Genomic DNA, 21,205 nt, shown 5'->3' on the forward strand with positions numbered 1-21,205 from the left:
TTCCCTGGGGAAAGGCCCTGAACTATGCTGGCAAGTCAGAATGATGCCAGTAGCCCCAGGAGGCTACAACCTGGTCCTGGTGAGAACAGACACGGATCTGGACTGGGTTTGCTTACCCAGTGGTAGATGGAATGCTCAGAGCGTACAACAGAAGATACCACATCAGTTTCAGACCAAAGAATGTACTTCACAGCCCATAGTGTCCAACAGTGGGCAAAGAGATATCATACCAAATAGGCATATAATATTACAGATTATCCTCAGAGAAGGGAACAGCCAGTATTTACTGTCTAAAATGAGAGGAGACAAAGACATGAAGAGCTAGCTGGCTTACGTGCTGCACAGGGAGTGCGCACACACGGGAGGGCATTTAAGGGCGTGCCCTCACCCAGGTAGGGTCCTGTTTTCCTGGTGCGTCTGAGGAAGAGGGAGTGAGGAAGGATGTTGGTGTGATTACAGTTCTTCCCAAGAGGAAAAGATGATTCTGGTACGATTCTGATTTTTATTTCATTCCCCATATCATCTCATCTTGCTTTTCCCAACTGGATACAGTGGTCACAGGACCAGGGCTACTACTACAAGTACTACAAGCAGAGACGTTTCCTAAGCAAGAAACCATAACTAAATTTTCCAGTCGTTCTGTCACAATTCCTAATGGGATGGGTTGGGCTTTTATCCTATCCGGCAAAATTAAAGTTAATAGTGAATTAGGAAAAAAAGTTAAAGTTAATAGTGGCAGACGCAGCCCATTAGTAGAGCCCCTGTATAACCTTGCACTATCTAAGGGGAACTTGGGGGAGGCACTTGTTACACTAATATTGTTGTCTGCAAGCTAGACCAGCACAGGGGGGAACCTAATGTCTCTTCTAAAAGTAGAACAATTTGGGTATGAATGGAAGGAGAAAAAGTAGCTAAGGGCAAAGGCATGAGTAAATGGATTAATAAGGGAAATTGTCTCGAAAGAGGCTCAGCAAAAGGGATGGTCTTGTCTCTTAGCTCAGTTACATGAGAGGCCTGAAAGGCTGAAGACATATGCTGCTAAGAATGCTCCTGCATTTGGGACCTGAGGAGATCACAGGGGAGCCTGCAAACCTGAGCGGGCTCAGCCTGGGAGACATTTTTAAGCTACATAATGACAGACTGGAAATGTGCCAGTAACTTTTAACTGTTAGAATCCTTTTGCTGTGAAGGATCTGTGGGTCAAAGACAGGACGTAGGTATTCTCTGGCATCAAGGAAAGATATTTGGCCTTTCTCCCCAGTTCCTGCCTCACTACTCCTAAAACCCTTGGAATTTCCTGAGTGATGTGGGTGATTGGAGCCTCTTTTTTTCCTAATGAGGTGACTCTTGGTGGGCCACTAGATAGCTTCTAGATGGGGACTGGTCTCTAAAAGACCAACCCTTGATTAGAAGAATTTTTATTTTCAACTTCCCAACTTCTGGAGAAGAGAAAAGGGCTAGAGATTGAATTAATCATTGATGGCCAATGATTTGATTAAATGACCAACGATCATTTGAAAACTCTAAACACTGGAGCCTGAAGAACTTGGGAGTTGGTGAAGACAACTGTAAGCCAGGAGGGTGGCACACCCCAGCTCTCTGGGGACAGAAGCTCCTGTGCTCGGGACCCTTCCAGACCTCACCCTATGTACTTTCTACCTGCCTATTCATTTGTATCATTATAATAAACTAATAAGTGAAATTTCTCTGGATTTTGTAAGCTATTCTAGCAAATTATCAAATATGATAGGGAGAGGATAGTGGACACCCCCAAGACATTGTAGCCAAGTCTGACAGAAACTGGGTAATCTGGCATCTTAAAGTGGGGACAGTCCTGTGAAACTGAGCCCTTAAACCTATGGAGCGTGACGCTAATTTCATGTAGTGTCGGAACTGAACTGAATTGAAGGGCACACATTTGGTGTCTGGAGAGTTAGGGAATGGTTGATGTGGGGAGAAAAACCCCATACTTATGGTGTCAGAGCTGTTGTGACTAAAAAAATAGCTCAGCTATGAAGATCAATTCACAGAAGCATTAACAATAATTCCTAAATATATGAAAAATCATCCTACCTCACTATCAAATGCATATGAAACAAAATACTTTGCACATTAGACTGTCAAAAAGTACATATTTTTTCCAAACTACCACCAATACATTTATTTATTTATTTTGCAGTTTTTGGCTGGGGCTGGGTTTGAACCCTCCACCTCCGGTATATGGGGCCGGCGCCCTATTCCTTTGAGCCATGGGTGCCTCCCCCACCAATACATTTATTTGAGGGAGATATGGTTGAATCTTACTATGAATCTTAAACTGGGCAGGACTAAAGACACTGATCACCTAACCTCTAGGTATTCACAAATGCACAGGTAACCAGATCCTGGACGAGCCATCACCAGTAAACAGAGGAGCTTTAGATGACGGGGACATGTTCTGAGTAGTCACATGATTTCTCATTCAGAAGAAGGTGCTCCCCTAATATCAGAAAAGTAGTGTTGAGAAAAATGAAGGCAGAACCTGGCATTAGGTTCCTCACGCAAGCCTTAGACATGATGGTGGCCTCATAAAGGAGGGATTGTGTCCCATTTACAAAGTGGAGAGTGATGCTCCCAGCTGAGCTTCAGGACGGGAGCTGGGCTGCCTCAAGAGGTGGAGGAAGAGATGGGATCTGGCCCATTAGCCTTTCCTCATCCAGCCTGGCCCTCCATGGCCATTCTCTGGCCCCCTGCACAAGACAGACTCAGCAAGTCTGGTAAGTCAGAGGATTCTGGCCCAATTCCCCAACCCCCACCCCACCTTCCCCAGGTCTGACAGGTGACCTGATCCACTGAACACAGCCCCACCCCAGCCCATGCCCACATCGGGTCAGACACATGGAAAATATGGAAACCAAAGCCCAGGTGGGCTGGAGCACATCTAGGTGCTGTTGGGTTGGGCTCGCCTTACGGTGGCTCAAGATGATCAGGCCTCGCCCATGGTGGCCAGCTTGACACACATGTTTTTTTTAAGATAATTCAGGTTACTCCAGGGCAAAGCATGATCCTGAAAAGCAGGCTGGAGCCTCGGAAAAGCTGGCCCTGCATACTTAGGTACGTCCAGCAGCAAACCCAGGGTTTGAACACTGAGGAGTAAGGGGGGAGCCCAGCCGGCAGCCCACAGTTGCTCACAGCCACGAGCTGGCCGACCAGCAGGGATAGGTCAGCATGCTTGCTGCACTCCTCATCACAAACGTGCTGTAGCTCCAGATGGCCAGGGCCTGGCTACACTGGGAATCTGGATTCTGGTCACTTCCCAGCTGCCCTGGAGTGTCACCCACACTATCATTCACCAGGTCGGCACTGGTAAAGTGGGCCAGCAGGTTATAGCCCTGAAAGAAAACCACATTGCCCAGGAGGTGAACGATTAGGGCTTCGAAGAATCCCAGCAGCCCTTCCTCTCTGAAAATTTCCCAGCAAAGCTCAGCAGGCCACTACAGTCGGCCTCGGGTCCCACAGCCTGGACCATGCAGCTCTCTGAGATAACATGGTGGGGATGGCCCGCATGCAGACATACACTGCACCGCCTTCTCATAGGAGGTCTCCTTCACTGCTTTCTCCAGAGAAGTCATCTTTGTTGGAAACCTGTTCAATCTCATCTAGAGGAAAAACCTTCTTTGTATGGCCCCGAGTCACAGCAGAGAGCGCAATGGACATCAGCTGGGGGTTTAGACCCTGGCACAGCCCTCCCTTACCATCCACCTGCACAATGCACTTGGTGTGGTTGAAGAAGCTCCGCAGATAGAGGACCTTCCTCCCCAGCACATCAGTCCCAAGGGTGGAGGCCACTGGCTCATGACCCGAGTAGAGGAGCAGCTTCATGCAGAGCAGCTGATGGCTGAGCACCATCACACCCACATCTAGGGCCACAAAAAGCTGGGGCATTGTCCCGGAGCCCAGCGCTCCCCCCACCCGGCCACTGTCCATCCTGAGGGCCCAAGGCTATGTCACAGGCTGAAGGTGGCATGGTTGTGTATGGTGCCTGCCCCAGTTCTACCACAAGCCCTGTCAAAAATATTTTTAGAGATAATACAGTGTTATGAGGGAGAAGAAAACAAATACTCTTCTGTTGATACCTGATAAAATCTTTTTTTTAAAGGATATGTGGCCATATTTATTCAAATAAAAAATGTTCCCACTATTTGATCCCAAAATTACACTTTTAGGAATCTATTTCCCAAAATGGTACCATATGACAGCAAAATTCTGTTTCATATTATTCACTGTGGCACTGTTTACAGTGGGGAAAAACCAAATGTCCATAAATAAGAGAAAGCTATGTAAATGATCACAGATGCATTCCATGTGACATTCTGCCTCCAAAAAGAACGAGGCTGCTCTGTAAGTGCTATATCCTTATTGTTTAGTCAGAGAAGCAGATTACAAAACCACATGTCAGTACCATTTGGCCCTTGTTTTCCTACATCTGTTTGAGAGACATCATACAGGCACAGGAAAAACTGATCACGTAAAGAAAACTCTTTACAGCGCACAATGGACTCCATAGTGCAAGTTACCACCATGGAGCAGGACTGGTGAGGAGGACGAAAGGACAGCTCCCCTTTTCCATATACATTTGTGTTATTTGAACATGCTGGGCAAGTGTTATTTTAATAAACTTTATAGAGCCTATAGAAATGGTGGGCTAAGCTTATTTTGAGCATAGCCACAGAAAATATAGTAAATTCGATTTTGTTTTTTTTTTTTTGAGACAGAGTCTCACTCTGTCACCTTGGTAGAGTGCTCTGGCTTCATAGCTCACAGCAACCTCAAACTCTTGAGCTCAGGAGATGCTCTTGCTTCAGCCTCCCAATTAGCTGGGACTACTACCAGAATGCTCAGCTAGTTTTTTCTAATTTTAGTGGAGACAGGGTCTCGTTCTTGCTCAGGCTGGTCTCAAACTCCTAAGCTCAAGCAATCCATCTGCCTCAGGCCTCCCGGAGTGCTAGGATTACAGGTGTGAGCCACTGTACATTCTTAAAAACTAAGCTCTTTTCACCTGGGACCATGCCTTACTGTTCCCTGTGTACCTGAAGAGCATTGGCATATTCAAGGATTGATGTTCAATCAACGACTTTTTTTTGCAGTTTTTGGCGGGGGCTGGGTTTGAACCCACCTCTCGTATATGAGGCTGGCGCCCTACTCCTTTGAGCCACAGGTGCTGCCCTCAATCAATGTCTTACTGACTACACTGCTACCCTGGATAGAATGCATTCTACCTGCTGAATCCCACGGTATGTGAGAAGGGTGTGTGTGTGTGTGTCTGTGTGTGTGTGCACGCGCGCCAATGAGAATGAAAGAAAAACACATTTACAGCTACTTTAGCTGTCTTCAGATCATGCCTGTGAAAGATAACTGAAGTTTAAACTCCAACTGGCTTTACTTGTTAACCCATGGGGAAGTTCTTCTCTTTGGTCTACAAGGCACTTTCCTAAGATAAACACCCCTGCACTCAGGAGCGTGGGCGTGCATGCTGGGTCCTTCTGTGCAGTGGTTGCTAACAAACAGTTCCCCAGGTTGCTGCCGTCCAGGCTGCGGGGCCACAGAGAGCCGGATTCCTCCTGTCTGTGTGGGTAGAGATCGGTGTTTGCTCAACAACACAGGGTTGGTTGGTAAGGAAAAAATTTTTCCCTTCTCAAGCTTACCCTGGAGTCTTTCCAAAAAAGGAGAATATTACACAGAATAATCAACAGAATGAGAGATGGAAAGTCTGCTTTCAAAGGCATGCAGGGGAAAAGCCAAGAAAACAAAGCCTGTACTAAGCACCTTTATATCCTGGAGGGACACCAGGCACAGAGAGAAGACTGGAAACATCCTCCTGCCCCAGAAGGGCACTCAGGTCACGTGAATGTTCTTCGCCACAGATACTTTTCTTTCCATCTTGCACTTTTCCTCTTTCTTCCCATTTTCTTCCTCCCTAGGCACTGTCTCATGAAAGTAACTGCAGAATTAAGAGGCCGCCTGACCTCAGTCCCAGGGAGGAAACCTGGGCTCGCTGAATTATGGAGAACAGGTGTCACGTCCATTCCAAGACTAAGCTCTCGCCACTACTTGGAAATCCTCCCCCACACAGAAGAAAACACAAACCTCAAGTACTGTGATCTGTTTTATTCTCTTTCAACATTCAAGTTTGTTCTGAACATTACAAGAGGCATGAAGAGAAAAATAATTGCATTTTTAAAACTCAATCTGTCCAAAGTATATATTATATATGAAAACCATGCCATTATCTCTTAGGAAAACAAAAACATTCAAAATTAATTTGATATGAAAGTTCAAGATTGAGACTAACCTCAAAGTATGGCATGTGCAAGGTTTAAGTGCAATTGAGTGTTTTCATTCCAATTATTTTACAGAAATGCCGAATTGATGTATATGATTTCAAACATTCAAATTCTTCAAGGTTTCTGAACTAAGTATTTAAATGAAAACTAAAATGTTGCGTGGTTTCAGTGGCTTTCAATTTCCTGTTTGATCTCAGAAATATACGGATGGTCTTTGCCGTGAGCTACTTCCATGATTGCAATGGCCTAAGAAAGAGTGAGAGAAAGCGTGAGAGCCTAGAGATCCCCTCATACCTCCACCCCGGCTGACTTCAATTCAAGTTGACCCTCTCTGCTTTAAGGCACAGGATGCAAACTGGCTTTTGAAGTCTATGTTCTTTTCCATAATATGGTTTTTTAACAAAGGAAACAAGATTATCTGGTGACCAATTAGTCATCCATTCTGCAAAAATATCCAGCTAGCAGCTGGAGGAATGAGGTAGAGAAACTGATTCCATGACATTCTTTTGCCCCAACCTTCTAGATATTTCAGTCAAAAATACTTTAAAGACTTAATTTTTTGACTATGTTCAACCATGAAAACAGGTAATGCTGGACAAGAAAAGGCCATAGTGAACTTCATGTTGAACCTATTTTGGTTTTAGTTATTAATTTGGAAAACATGGCTAAACCATTTTTGCTATTCAAAAATTATATTCTTTCCTTTTTTTTTTTTTTTTTTTAAACAAGGTCTCACTCTGTCACCCAGGCTACAGTGCAGGGGCCTCGCCTTACCTCACAGCAACATTGAAATCCTGGGCTCAAGTGATCCTCCTGCCTCAGCCTCCTGAGCAGCTGGGACTATAGGCATAGGCTACCTCATCTGGCTAATTTTTCTCTTTTTTGTGGAGATGGGGGTCTTGCTAAAACAATCCATGCTGGTCATTCTTACCTCTTAATACATATTCTGAAAAACCTAAAAACACGTGCAGGTTTCCTTGGGGGCCGGTAGAGAGAACATACTTTACAAGGTTTCTGCACAGTCAGGCACTATATAGTGATTGACTTTCTGGTGGCTCAGTCATTTCTCAGCTATGGGACCTTGGGCAATTTACTCTGTACCTCATTTCCCCCATCTGTAAAAGTGGAATAATACCTACTTCTCAGGGTTGTTAATACACACAGAATGTTTCAAATAGTTTCTGGCATTAGGAAGTTTATATTAAATGGATTGGTTCGGTAAGAATGCATTTGTCCTTTCTTGTTCAACTGTATTCCTCACAGATAGGAAAACTTCAATTACTTCCCAATAGGGAATTTCTGATGATCTGTGACTATGACAAGCATTCCTTTCTATATATACTCTACTCCTAGAGGTCAAACCAACAGAAGGCAGGCCACACAATAAATACACACCTTCACTTTGATCTATGGTCCAAACACCTTCCCAGCCCTCTGTGTTAATTTCAAGACTCATATTCCTTGCTCAGATCTGCTCCAGCCTTCACTGCTCTGTTGTTTAATTACCTGCCAGCACTTTACAGTTGTGACCCAATTGGCTAATTTCCCCTCCGACCTAAGAGTGTATGTAATCTTAGAAGACAAACTCCATGGCTTAAAGTGTTGTTGCGTTTCTCATTTCTCAACAGACCAGAATGTTATAAACAGTCTTTTATAGGAGTAACTAGACTGTCCCCCAAATTCCACCTTATTAACTGTAAACTTCCACATAAAGAATAATGAGAGTTAACACACAGGATGATCATTCTGAGCTACTGTAAAATGCCCTTGCTGGCAGCACAGGGCAGCTTCAAAGACTGAGGGCAAATGGTGCCCAGGGGCCGGGCTCCCCCTGAGTTTTCATCAGAGCACAAGTGGAGGAGCTGAAGCTTTCAGTGCAGAAAGCCCCCCTGCACCTACCTACTCTGGGCTCCTTACTCACTTAACCTGCTTGAAGCTCACTTTCTTCATGCTGAAAATCTCATTTTTGTGAGAATTAAAAAGAAACAAGAGGGTCTTAGTATGTAACTGGCACTCAACAGATGGTGATGATGATTAACTACATTTTGGAAAGAGAAAATGCATGATTCTAACGTCGAGCAACTCTCCATATCCAACTTCCTTGATTTCACAACTGGGCATCCTAATTCCGTAAATCCATTGCCCATCCTAAAGGGCAAATGGCAGAATCGCTCGCCAGTGGCCTGTAACCATTTCTATGGCTTCACAGGGTGAAGGGTGTCACCCCTTCTCCGTGGCCAGTGGCTGGGTCTGTGATCGTGGGCAGTCCCACTGCTGTGCACAACCTTTTCCTTATGGGGGGCCTGGACAAAAGCAGGGCATAGGCTCAACTACTCACTTCCCATTTTTTTCCTCGCTAGGCACTGTCTTATGAAAGCAACTGCAGAGTAACAAGGCTGCCTGACCTCATTCTCAGGGAGGAAACTTGGGCTCCCTGGGAATGAGCTGCTGAACCCCCTCCCCACTGCTCCTATGGCCACAGGGTAGGTGACAGTGACAGCTGATCACCCTCCACCACTTGAGCCTTGCAGCCTATTTGGCATGGAGGAGGGATGTCCAGGAGGCCGTCCCGTCCCTGGAACCCCAACCTTGAGCACAGACATACCTTCTTCAGGGCCTTCTCTCCTGCGGCTTTGTGCTCCAGACCCATGTACAGTCTTCCCAGCTTCAGCCACATGGAGGCCACGTTGAGGGAGTACTGAGGGTAATGCTTACTGGGAGGAGAGAAGAGACAACAGGCCATCTGTCACAGGCTGTCTGTCATAGGCTGCTGAACGGCCCTGCAGGCTGGCTGCAGTGAGCCTGGGGCCACTCAGCATATGACCACCTCTCCGCAGCAGCAGGCGGAGTACTGGGTGGACAGTGTGGACTGCTGAATGCTGCCTGTACGTTGTAGATTCTGCTCATTATTTTGCACTTTGTGTGTTTCGAAAAAGCTGCATAAAAGCCACAGGAGAAATTCTATACAAAGACATGTGCAACTGAAACATTCAATTCCAGTTCAGGTGCCCAAAACGAGGCCCTGGGAAAACACCTCTTAAAGTAAATGCCCCACGGATGAGGGCAGCAGTTACCGATCACCTCCCATTGGAAAGACAGTGCACTTACACACACTCCCTCGTGTGGTTTAAGATCCCTGCTTTCTGTCACACCCTGCAATATGAGTTGGTTTAGCAAAATCATAAGCTCTCTGAGGCCCAGGGACTCCCACCTATTTCTTCTAGGCATATCTTCTCTATTGTCCAGGAGGCATGCTCTGGTTTTAAGTGAAGGCTGACTGATGGGGATTGCCTGGGAAAGAGCCATTTTCCTAAGAACAGGGCTCAAGCAGCAGCTCCTGAGTGAGCAAGCGTATCTGTTTATGTGAGTAGGAGGTGTTTATTTACACACAGGCTTGCTCCACCCTGTTTACCCTGAACATCAGTCCAAAAGAGACATGTTCTAGCTGTATTCCTGGGCAGGAGGCAGCATGCTGCCCAGAAGCAGCTCTGGGACCAGCCCTACGAAGGGCCAGAGCTGGGCCTCCCTGAGGGTTAGCTCAGCTGAGGAAGGCTCCGGTGCAGCAGAGCCCTGCTGGGAGAACCCCCAGAGTCTGGAATTATGTCTGTCTGTCTGTCCCCTACAGATCTCACACAGGGAAGTGTGCAGGAGCCTCCTCACCCATGTCAGCAGGAAGGGAAGGCTTTGAGATTATCTCTGATTTAACAAATTCTGTTTCCAAGAGTTGGCTTCCCCTTGGACTCCCCCTGCTGGTGGATTAGGGCACAGTGGGGTAAGTGGAGGGTGGACTGAGCAGTGGACATTCAGACTAGCCAAACTTTACAGTCCCCAAACCCTTAAAGGGGCAACAAGGGCTTTTCAAACTCATGAGGTACACCTGGGGTACCTCTGGAACATAAGGAATTCTGGGTCTAATGACCAGAGATTCTCATCTACTGGTCCAGTTGGTCTTGGGCAGACCTGTAAACACAAAATGTCAGTGCCTTTAACAAGTACCCCAGTGAGCTCATGTAGACCATGTGAGCTCGGAGTGGCCAGTCAGAGCCAGATGTCATGACTTCTGTCACCACTTAAAGGTTTAATAACCTTCTCAAACAGGACACATGCCCATAGCCAAGATTCATTATTGCTACCAGTGAAAAATCAACTTTTTTTGTTTTCAAACTTGGAGTGGGAGGACATTAGATAACCACGGGCAACCCACTGGTTCCAGAGTTTCCTCACTTACAAACTAGGGCTATAATTTGAAAAAGCAAAAGGAGGTGATGGTGCGAGTAATGATGGAAAGAGTTTCTGAGATTACCCCCTTCCGACTCCTAAGTGCCATTTAACTTGGGAAAGTAGGTGTGGAAAGATGTCAAGGAGTGGCTTTTACACACTAGCCTGAATTAACTACTATGGAGATGGGCCCTGGACGGGACCTGGAGGCATGTTGCCCCAGTACCCCCAGCATAACCTTAACCTGCATCCCTGGGATGCTGGAGAGAACAGGCCTGCCTTGGTGGAGCAGCACTGTGCCTGTGCCTGTACCTCCAGATGTGGTGCAGAGAAGAGGCATGTTCTAGGCATGTTCCCACATGAGATGGGAAGATGGCAGCACAGCATCAAATTCCATTCTGAGCTAGGATGATCAGAATAGCTGCTGCAATCACCTGTAGGGCTTGATGATTTTCTGTCCATATCGCAGGGCTCCTTCCCAGTCCTGCATGTACAAGCAGACGCCCATGGCCTGATACATCATGTGCAGCATGTACACGTTACTGTCCTCAAACACGGAGCTCATCTTCTCCTGGCTGAGCTCGCAGATCTCCAGCAGCTCACTAGGGGGTGCCAGGGAGTCAAGGAAGGGACTGATGGGGCCCAGGCTGCCTGGAGACGGCCCCTGAGAGGGTTCAAGGGGAGTTATTCTGTCCACTCCACTCACACCCTCACCCTCTGAAAAAGTAAATTACAAAAAGCCAAGAAAAAGTGAAAGGAATTACATTTTCCTCAAAGAAATAAACTGGGAGAATCTGAAGACCTCAACTGCTAAACAAAACTAAAAATTGTTAGCCACAGGGTACACACTCTCAGTTCTGACATAAACAGTGTTGATTAGGATCGCAAATCCTCAGTCTTCCTACCAAATCCAAATCCTCACCCAAGCTGGCCTTGAGCGTGGCTCCTGCCATGACCATGTTCTTTCTTACATTGAGAAACAATGTGCCTTTCTCTAATTTCCTCTCATTGGTTTAAAGTTCTTCCCTTTAGGGTTCACATCAAATCCTTCTTCAGCTCCCAAGAAAAGGCTACTATGTAGTGGTTAAGAACATGGATTCTGATAGCAGAACTTGGGCCAAATCCTGGCCCTGCCACCATCAGCTGTGTCCTTTGGGCAAACTACTTGATATCTATGAGCCTGTTTCGTCATCTGCTACCCGGGAATAACAACAGTTGCTACTCAGAGTTCCTGTGAGGAGACTTGCAATAAGCCAGGCTCTTGGCACTGTGACTTGCCCAAAGTAAAATACCCAAGACAGGAGGGCCTTCAGAGTTCTGTCCTTTACAGCCCTCCCCTGCTTGGGGAGGCTAGACAAATGGGCAGGAACAAGAACATCATTGTAACGTTTGACAGGGTCACAACCACATGACAGTGGTCATTGCCTTCATCCATTTACCAGAAGACATACTTCCTTCAATATGCAGAATCTTTTTATTTATTTTTTGAGACAGAGTCTCATTATGTCAACCTTGGTTGAGTGCCGTGGCAACATGGCTCACAGCAACCTCCAAAGCTTGGGCTTAAGTGATTCTCTTGCCTCAGCCTCCCAAGTAGCTGGAACTATAGGCACCCACTACAACGCCTAGCTATTTTCTATTGCAGTTGTCATTGTTATTTAGCTGGTCCAGGCTGGGTTCAAACCCACCAGCCTCAGTGTATGTGGCTGGCACTGTTAACCACTGTGCTATAGGCACCAAGTCAATATTAAGAATCTTAAACCCATCCGTCTCCTGCTCCTCTGCCCAGCTTTGCACCATGTCTTGTGGGCAAGGGACTGGTAAACTGCCAGAGCAGTTGTAAAGGATATATTTATAGTGCTTGGCCCTCCGGAACTCCTCAATGACATTGCGTGCATATCTGACCATATCACGGACGGTTTCTGCCTTTGGGGGGTCGTCGAGCTTCCGGATTTCCACCTTGGCCTTATCCTGAAGGAAACGTCCACAAGTGTAAGAAGTTACCTCCCATGGCAACCATATTGATGGGAAAACCTTTTAAATAATACATATTTCTATGCAGAGGTAGTGGCTTGCCCCTTTTAAGGTTACAAAAGAATGAAAGGAAATCAGGCAATGGATCTAAAAGAAATTCAATACTTCACTGCCTTTTTATAGAAATAAAAGCAATTGCATTAATTTTTTAGACAACCTTCTCTAGAGTGTGTTTGTTAGGGGCAAATGTGTACATTCACACATCTATGAATCAAGAGAATAAAGAGAGGCGGCCCTGCCAAAACAACAATTTGGACAATGCCAGGAAAACTTCCACACATTCTGGTGAACAGGTTAAAAAGCCTGAAAATTCTTAAAATTCTTTTTCCTTCTCTTTTTCTTTTGAGCATTCATTTCTTTTCATGAAATATACTAGTAACTGGGCCACTCCTTGCCTTGTTTGTACAGTGTAATGGAAATGTTGTTAACTGCTAGTAGGAGCAAGTTTGAACAGAGACCTGGTCAAACTGGGTTCCTTCTGGCTGTCTTTGTAAGGTGGGCTGAAAGGGTTAAAAATGTCTGTGCGGAGACAGCCCGTGTCAGACAGTGGAGCACATTCTGCAGAGAGGTCCTGAGGTCAGAGTGCAGACAGTGCCCTTACCTTGTCTTTGGTGGTGCACTCCTGGCACTCGCAGATAAAGAAGTAAGAATCTCTTAAGCGGTCATTCCTGTCTTCTGTTGGGTATAGCAGATCGATGTAGCTGGTAAAAACCTAAAGGGTACAAAAAGGTAAAGCTTCGGTCTGGGAGGCCAACTCCATCTTTATCATTTCTGAGCTCTGCGGTCCTTTGCCCCTGCACCACCTCCAGGGATGGAGGATAAGGAGGGCCACAGTTCAGGGACGTGCTGTTTACTGCTAAACGCTGAATTCCTGAACTGAGCAGCCACTTAATGTTGTCACCCTTCTCATAGCTAAGAGAAATAACCTACAGAATGAAGAGCCCCTGAAACAGGGACAATGGAGGGTCGAAAGGATCCCCGCTTCCCTCCACCCCCAAGACAGCAGTTGGGGGTCTGTCCCAGTGGTGGCTGCTTTGGTCTCAGATACAAATGCAAAAGGCCCCGGGGCAAAGATTCAACTCAACCTCAGGGTTGGGCCTTTGTGTAGCCTCTTTATTTCACAATCTGGAAAGGCTCAGCTGCTTTCCTGGCCGTCCCGCTGGGTGTGTGCAGGGCAGGGCATGAACACACACACACTGCTACTGAGTTTCTCTTCCCACATCAGCTGGCAATAGTACAGGAAGGTCTGTGTGGGCCAGAAGTCAGCAGAGGGAATACCCAGCTTCTAGGACACTCCGGGCGGCTGCTGCCGCAGCAGATCCTAATGCCCCCGGGCTGGGGACTTGGAAAGTCTCACCTTGGCTCAAGGGGTTCTCCCACCCTGGCCTCTTCCTATCAGGGTCTGTCACTGAGGCTGGGAGCATATGGAGGAGACCAGCATTTAGATGTCCGTTATCTGCTCACTGGGACGGCCCTGGCTGCTCATCCCACACAACCAGGCGAATGTCTGACTGAACAGATGGGTTTCACAGAGCCGCCTGTGTGCCAGGGACTGCAGGCACCGCCAGGCAGGCAGGACAGGGACACGCACAGGGCTCGATGCCACGGGGGCAGCCAAGCCCTTCCCGACCCACGGACACGTCGGGGCTCACTCTGACACTTGGGGGAATGGTTCCTTCTGTTTTGAAGGGCAAGTAACCCCCAAAGCATTGACTTTCCCAAAACGAGGTTATGGCATTTCAGATCTGTGAGAACAAGATGGCGGAGGGGAACAGCAGCCAGCCCTGCCCGGCCTCCCAGGGCCGCGGCCTGCCTGGTGGTGTCTTGACAGGACTGATGGACACAGTGCAACAAACAGAGGCTCCAGAAGATGGCGACAAAGGCCACAGCTGTACCAGAGCTCCTGGTTCAGACAGTATAGGTGACAAATGGCTCCTCTGTCCAGTCAGTGCTGGGACCTGTGACACTCTGACTGACTGGAGACCACACTCTGACTGACAGCGACTGTCCATTTCAGCAAAGAGGCATCAAGCTCCACAAGGCCTTCAGAAACCTAAATGTCGGGCCCCAAGGGGGTACACCCTAGTTGGGGTGGATTTATCAAGGGGTAGAGGGGGCTTCAGCTCCTAGTTCAGCTGTGGACTGGTTAACACTTTCTAGAGAAATCAAAGCATTCACCATTTAGCACACAATTATATTTAAATTTTAAATATCCAGACATACATCTTAAAATAGTATTACAAATTATTAAACTAAAATCGAACCTAGAATATGTGACTACAGTCCCTAAAAATTCATATGTCCCACTAGGGATTTACTTTAGGAAATGGAACACACCACAGCGAGTCACCAGGCCAGCCTCGTTGAGATGAGACATCTTATAAGGTCATGGGTGAAGGAAAAGGGAACCACCGAGCAAGTGACAGATGTTTCTCTCGGTGTCCCTAAGAGGGAGAGAGGGTGTCCCCTCTCCAAGTTAGAGAGGGAAAAATGGTACCCTGTGACCACAGACGACTTGTAACTTCTACTAAGAGTACTCACAGTGGGCCATCTGAGTTACACTCCTAAAAAGTGACCTACAACCTGGAAGTTCAGATGTGGATCTGAAATGACACGGAAGGTGGGTGTGCCACTCGGGCTGGGTGTCCTTCAGCCACTTCTGGCTGCTTGTTCTCTTTCACTTTAGATCCTTTGCCGGTGAAAACAGGCAAAAAAAAAAAAAAAAAGGTGGAGGGCTCAAATTCATTTGTTTGGCAATGGAGATACATACTTGCTGGGGCCACATGCTGATTTTATCTGGACTTCATTTGCTTATCTGTGGTGTGGGATATTGCAGAAAGTATGCACAGACTTTTTTTTCTCTAATTAGCTTTTGTTAGTGTTTGCGAATTTAAGGCGTGGTCCAACACAACTCTTACTCTTCTAATGTAGGGCAGAAAAAAAAAAAGACTGGACACCCCTTTAGAGTTTATAGAGAATCACGGTTTCATTTTGGCCCTCTCTTTTCCCTCTAAATCTCTGTTGATCTTGGGGAAGAATTTTTTCCTATTTCATCCTGACTAAAGATGGAAAAGGTTAAGTACCAGGTGGAAGCCCCCAGGTGTGGGATTCCAAGCCACAGGTCACACATCTGACCACAGACCCCCTGTGGGCCTGAGGACAGATACCATGTGACTGTTGGAATCATTCACAGCCAATACCGCTGGGTGATACTGTGTGGATTCAGCTACAGTCATTTTAAAAGAGCTGTCTGAAGCCCACTGCCACAGCCACCTGTGGCCACGAACTCACCTCTTCTCCTGGGTTGATTTCCTGCACAGCTCTTACTTCTGCCAGGGTCCCTTTGTAGGTCACAATGACATTGGGGCAACAACTATGATTCATCAAGGCCACACTGTTGATGAAAAGAGAAAAACCCAGTTTGAGGAAGACATTTAGTCTCCTTGGCTACGGATCTGCTATGTTAAAGGAACTGGATCTTCATAAGACATTAAAAAAAACATCTAAAGTTGGCCAACATATTCTAAGAGGTTGTTCTGCATGCATTTATAATACTAATATCTAAAACTTTATGTTGATGGGCGGAGGGAGGGGGATTGGTGGGATTACACCTGCGGTGCATCTTACAAGGGTACATGTGAAACTTAGTAAATGTAGAATATAAATGTCTTAACACAGTAACTAAGAAAATGCCAGGAAGGCCATGTTAACCAGTGTGATGAAAATGTGTCAGATGGTCTATAAAACCAGTGTATGGTGCCCCATGATCGCATTAATGTACACAGCTATGATTTAATAAAAAATAAATAATAAATAAAACTTTATGTTGAAAAGTGAAATCCACAATTCAAAACAGTGGCATCTAAGCCAAAAGTAAAAAAAATTCACAACAATAAAAACAACAAATGCTATGGATAGTCTTTCCTGATAGGTGCAGCTGGGAACCCAAGGCCCACAGCTAATTGCGACTCCACTGTCCACTGTCAAAGACAAACAGATCATCATTTTCAAGCAGCTTTTTGTGTTAGTGGATTACTTCTCACATGTTTTCTTCAGATGTTGAGAGATGCCAGCTTGCTGAGGGAGGGCAGGCGGGAGGGAGGGTGTGTGATTCCCCAAGACCCGGAGACGCCTGAGTTTCTCTGCACCTCAATTTCCTCATCTGGAAAATTGGGACATGACTGCTCCTGCTGCTCACTGTCTGCTTTTCAGGGACAGCGAGGAGGAGAGAGAGAGATTCGCCTATGCGAGGTGCTTTGAGCTTTCTGATTATATCAAGGTCAAAGTTCTGAGAACAGAAATTTCTAAACTACGGGGAAAAAGTGCTTGATCTCTGAAAATGCTGCCTTTGAAATCACAATGCCGATATGATTTCAGCCCAAAGGGATTTTTTCCCCCAATTAAAACGGCATGGAAACTGGGGCTCATGCTCCTATGGGCACTGACAGCCATGCATATCACTGCTCTGGTGGCCAATGTCATCTGCCCGACCCTTCAGAGACCATAGCTCCTTTGCCTGCTTACCCCGCTGAGAATACAAAAAAGCAAAGGGGTTTGGAAGACTGGTGAGGATGAGCTGCTCCAGGTTGCTGTGGCTGGGGAGAGCGGCCCTCCTCCACCTCCTGGCTGCTAGAGGCCTGAGCGAAGTGCATGGTTGGCCTTGTGCCCCTGACAAACAGGCAGCCACTTCCTGCTCTTGCTCTTGGGGAGGGCTGCCTCCACCCTGTACCAAGGCCCACCCGCTTCCTGGCAAGTGATGCACAGGGAATCAGGCCCCAGGAAATCTGTAAACAAATGCATCCAAAAGGTAGTTATATTAAACGAAAAGCAGATTTCTAGAGACATCTTGCAGCAAAAAAAGTAAATAATTCCTTTCAAGACAGACTTTGAGTATCTTTTTAATGGGGAGGAGGATGCACTCAGGCAAAGAACCTAAAACAACTCATGTTCTTAGTTTCATAATTTTCTTGGCAATCACTGAAAGAGGTGAAGCCTCCAACAATACCACTTTTCATCTTTCTTTCAGTCTTTAAGATACAGAGAACAGAGATACTCAAGAGTTCTTTTCAGTTCTGAAGGTGGCAACACAAGCTTCTTTTGAGGGTACAATGCCCTTTTCTCTTTTTCTTCTTCCTTTACCCAAGGGTGAAAGTCTAAAAGAGCCTCACCCCAAACATGCTTCTTTTCTCACCATCTGATTTTAAAATGTAGAAGACGCCACTCTGGCCTCAGGGGCAGTTAAGATCTCACAAGCAAACTTTTTTGTCTCTCGGGTTTAAGTAAGCCTGAGACAGCTGCTCATGACACACACCGGTACAGATTCTTCTCTTTCTGACCCACACAATGCTCAGTGCCTGGCAGTGACACACACACACACACACACACACACACACACACACACACAGCAAATGCACACGTGTTAAGCATTTCCTAGGTATACTTCAACCTAAAGCCCCAAGCCATTGTAGTATACATACACTAAGCGACCTCTCTCTAGATGGAACTAACCCACAATGTGGATTATTCAGACAGAGGACAACAGGAAGGGTTTCTTGGCTCTACTCAGGAAGCGGGGGCTTGATTTCAGGGGACTGAAGCATTCTGGAAATGCTCATTCCACCAGAGAGACAATGGCACAGCCATTCTTGGCAATCCATTAAAGTCAGATTTACAAAGATCTCCATTTGCCAAGGGGCTAGCCTTTGTTGAATTACTCCAGTAATCCTGAAGCAGAGAGAAAAACGCTATAGTTCTTTGAAATCTTTCTCTAGTTCACTCCTTCAGCATATTCTCCCTCCAAATGGTGCTGTTTCTGTGCTGGTATTTTTCGAGAAGGACAGATGGAGAGGCAGCTCGTATATTCTCTACACAAGCCTATGGCCAATTCTTGGTTGGCAATTAATGTTTCACTTTGAGCGTAAGAAACCCAAAGATTTCTACAACCACAGATCTGTGGAAAGCAAATTTCTCAGCAGGGCATGGGCTGTTCCTTCTATGCACACTATAAAATATTCCTTAATAACAGCTCTCTGCCTAGCAGGACTCAACAAGCAACTGTTCTCTTAACTACTACCTTCAGATCCTTAAGTGTAGGGGAAATATTTTGAAATCTGGCAGATTAAAAAGCTGTTTTAATTCACTTGGAGTTTCACGGCTGCCACATGCAGTTAGGTGGGTTATGTAAAAATAAAAAAAAAAATCAAAGTAGTGTTAAATAAGGAAAAAGAAAGAAACAAAGTCAAACTCAGCCTACTCTGGAAATATTGCTGATCCCAAATGGGAAAGTTCTTCATCTTCGATCGTGAAGCCATTGCAGTTAACCTGCAGTGAGAAAGGGGGAGGAGGGAGAAAGAAAGAAAAAAAATGAGCTAACGCTTCTCTCTGGATAGAAATTAGTTCTTTAATTTTGACCTTTAACAAATTAACTAAAGAAACGTTCTGGCTGAGTGGTTTTAAAACCTTCATTTTGGTTATGGTATCCTTTGTTCAAACTAAATTTATTTATCAATCCCATGTGTGAATAGCTAAAAGCAGAATTGTTAGGGCTGAAACACTTCTTAGTGTTAGCCTGCTCATTACCTAAATATGGGGTCCCAAGAGGGCTCCCCAAGCTCCATGGACTGAGTCTGCGTACTTACGTAGGAGTCAGGATACCTGGAATCTAATCCCAGTTATGACACAGCTTTGTTGCGTGATCTTGAGCCCAACCCTGAGTCTCTCTGTTCTTAGAGAAAGAATTCACTTCCACCAAAGCTTCACCAGGTGGTAAACCTTAAAACTCTTACTCACCCAATCTAATTGCTGTCCTTTCATCTGACAGGCAGAGGGACGGAGGGCCTAAAGCTATAGGACTGAGACCTTGCCTTTCACGTCTCAGCCAAATCCAACCTCTGGCCAGTTTCTCATCTTTTAAAAGAAATGCTGCGTTGAAAACTGCCAAGGCAGCCCTCACCATTCAGGAAGCCTACGTTAAAGGAAGCTGGCTGAAAATAAGGACTATGCGTGCCCAATTTCTATGGTGTTCTATAAATTCGTTCTCTCCATAGGCATTTATTGAGAGCCCTTATGTGCTGGGTACTGTGTGCAGAAAGATAAACAGTCCGAAATCTGTGGCCTCAAAGAATATCCAGCCATAGAGAGACAATTTGCTGGGTGTTCTTCATATGTGCCTAAAATGTCAGAAATGGAAGAAAATTCAGTCTCTTCACTTTTTAGATGATGAAACTGAGGTCAGAGAGGAGTGGTGACTTGTCCAAGATTTGTCCAAGATCATAAGGCTAATTGGTAACAAATGCTGAGAGCCTGTGTCAGCCCATGGTGCCGTGCAGGTTCTGTCTGTGAAGCACCCACACCGGATGATCCCACCCCACTCCTTTCCCTAGCTGGAGACAGCCTGCTGCTGCAATTCCAGCCAGTAGATGGGCTTTGTAAAACTAGCATTCCTCTGGACAAGGCAGTGTGCTAAGTACTAGCTCCTAATTCTGCAACAGCCGTCCAGCCTCATTATGACAACCTTCTTTAAGTTGCCCGTGGCAGGAGTTAGAATTCAGACTAGCTATTCTGACAGCAAAGTCTGTTTTTTTCACACTACTCCACATTTCTTCTAAAATTGGTCAGGTCTATTAAAAGTTAATGTGGCAATTTTATGTAAAATTAAAGGGCTGATGGCAAAGGCTGGGAAATCTTGATACACACAGAGATAAGGGCTATAATGGGTTTGATGTGCAGAATTTACAATTCAAAACAGAAACAGGAAAATGGGAGGGTATTGTGGATTAGTAAAATAATACACAGCCTTTGAAACCCTGAGGGGCTGGGCATTTCTAAGTAAGTAGAAGACCAGCATACTACTTTCTGTGCTAACTCCAAGTACCCTGACCAAGTCTGTCATGGGGACCTTCACCAATGACCATAAGCCAACATTAGGTATGAGTAAATTAAGGTTTTCAGTCATTCAACAAAACTTTTTGGAGCATGATCTAGATCTTGTACTTTCCTGTCTACCTATAATCTCAGACTGGATGCTAACACACCTCAGAAGTGCCTTGTATCCACAAAGGACCACAAATGTTTGCAGAATGAAAGAATTAGTGAGAGAACTTAGCAATAATTTTCAAAACTGAAAGCTCCTGAGCTCCCGGGGAGACAGGACTCTCCTTTGCTGTGAGTCCCGCCTCCTCAGCAAGCCCAGTCAGCACCATCCTAACTCCAGGTTCCTCCAGGCTGGAACACCGCATGACCATCAGTCTCTTTATTCCCTCCTCCTCCTCCTCCTTTACTGCGGAAGAGTGCGCGTGTTTCTTCATAAGCTAAGGCTCCCATGAGTGTTAAGAGTCATTACCGCTCCTTTCAGGGAGGCGGCGATCGTCGTCTAAGCCAAATTGCATAGCAATTTTCCTGCCAGCTTTCCCTCCCTTCTGAAATATCCCTAGAGAAGAAAAGTGAACTTGCAATGTTAAGAAAAATGCACGGGCCACAGTCCTTTTTTTTCCAAGTCAAATCAGGCATAGGTGCCTTGCTAAAGCTCTTCCCACAATTAGCATTTAGACTAGATGTAGGGTGCACACCAAAGATATACTTTCCCAACCCGGCCTACGTTCCCAGTGATTAAAATGCACCTTGATGCTGTC

General features: G+C 45.9%; 1 protein-coding gene and 1 pseudogene across 1 annotated transcript in view; both read right to left on the reverse strand.

Moving 5' to 3' along the window:
* Window positions 1–3,023: 3,023 nt before the first annotated feature.
* LOC128596404 (mitochondrial carrier homolog 1-like) lies at window positions 3,024–3,924 on the reverse strand (annotated as a pseudogene).
* Window positions 3,925–6,132: 2,208 nt separating this feature from the next.
* The window catches only part of SMYD2 (SET and MYND domain containing 2), a 50,365-nt gene continuing 35,292 nt past the window's right edge, over window positions 6,133–21,205 (reverse strand). The window contains exons 6-12 of the mRNA XM_053604960.1: window positions 18,829–18,896; window positions 15,867–15,969; window positions 13,177–13,287; window positions 12,392–12,512; window positions 10,976–11,150; window positions 8,929–9,037; window positions 6,133–6,569 (exon numbers count right to left, since the gene is read on the reverse strand). Of these exons, the coding sequence (XP_053460935.1) occupies window positions 6,489–6,569; window positions 8,929–9,037; window positions 10,976–11,150; window positions 12,392–12,512; window positions 13,177–13,287; window positions 15,867–15,969; window positions 18,829–18,896 (768 nt within the window). The 3' untranslated portion in view covers window positions 6,133–6,488. The remainder of the gene's footprint in view (window positions 6,570–8,928; window positions 9,038–10,975; window positions 11,151–12,391; window positions 12,513–13,176; window positions 13,288–15,866; window positions 15,970–18,828; window positions 18,897–21,205) is intronic.

Source organism: Nycticebus coucang, chromosome 10 (genome assembly GCF_027406575.1).
Source record: "Nycticebus coucang isolate mNycCou1 chromosome 10, mNycCou1.pri, whole genome shotgun sequence".
NCBI lineage: Eukaryota > Metazoa > Chordata > Mammalia > Primates > Lorisidae > Nycticebus > Nycticebus coucang.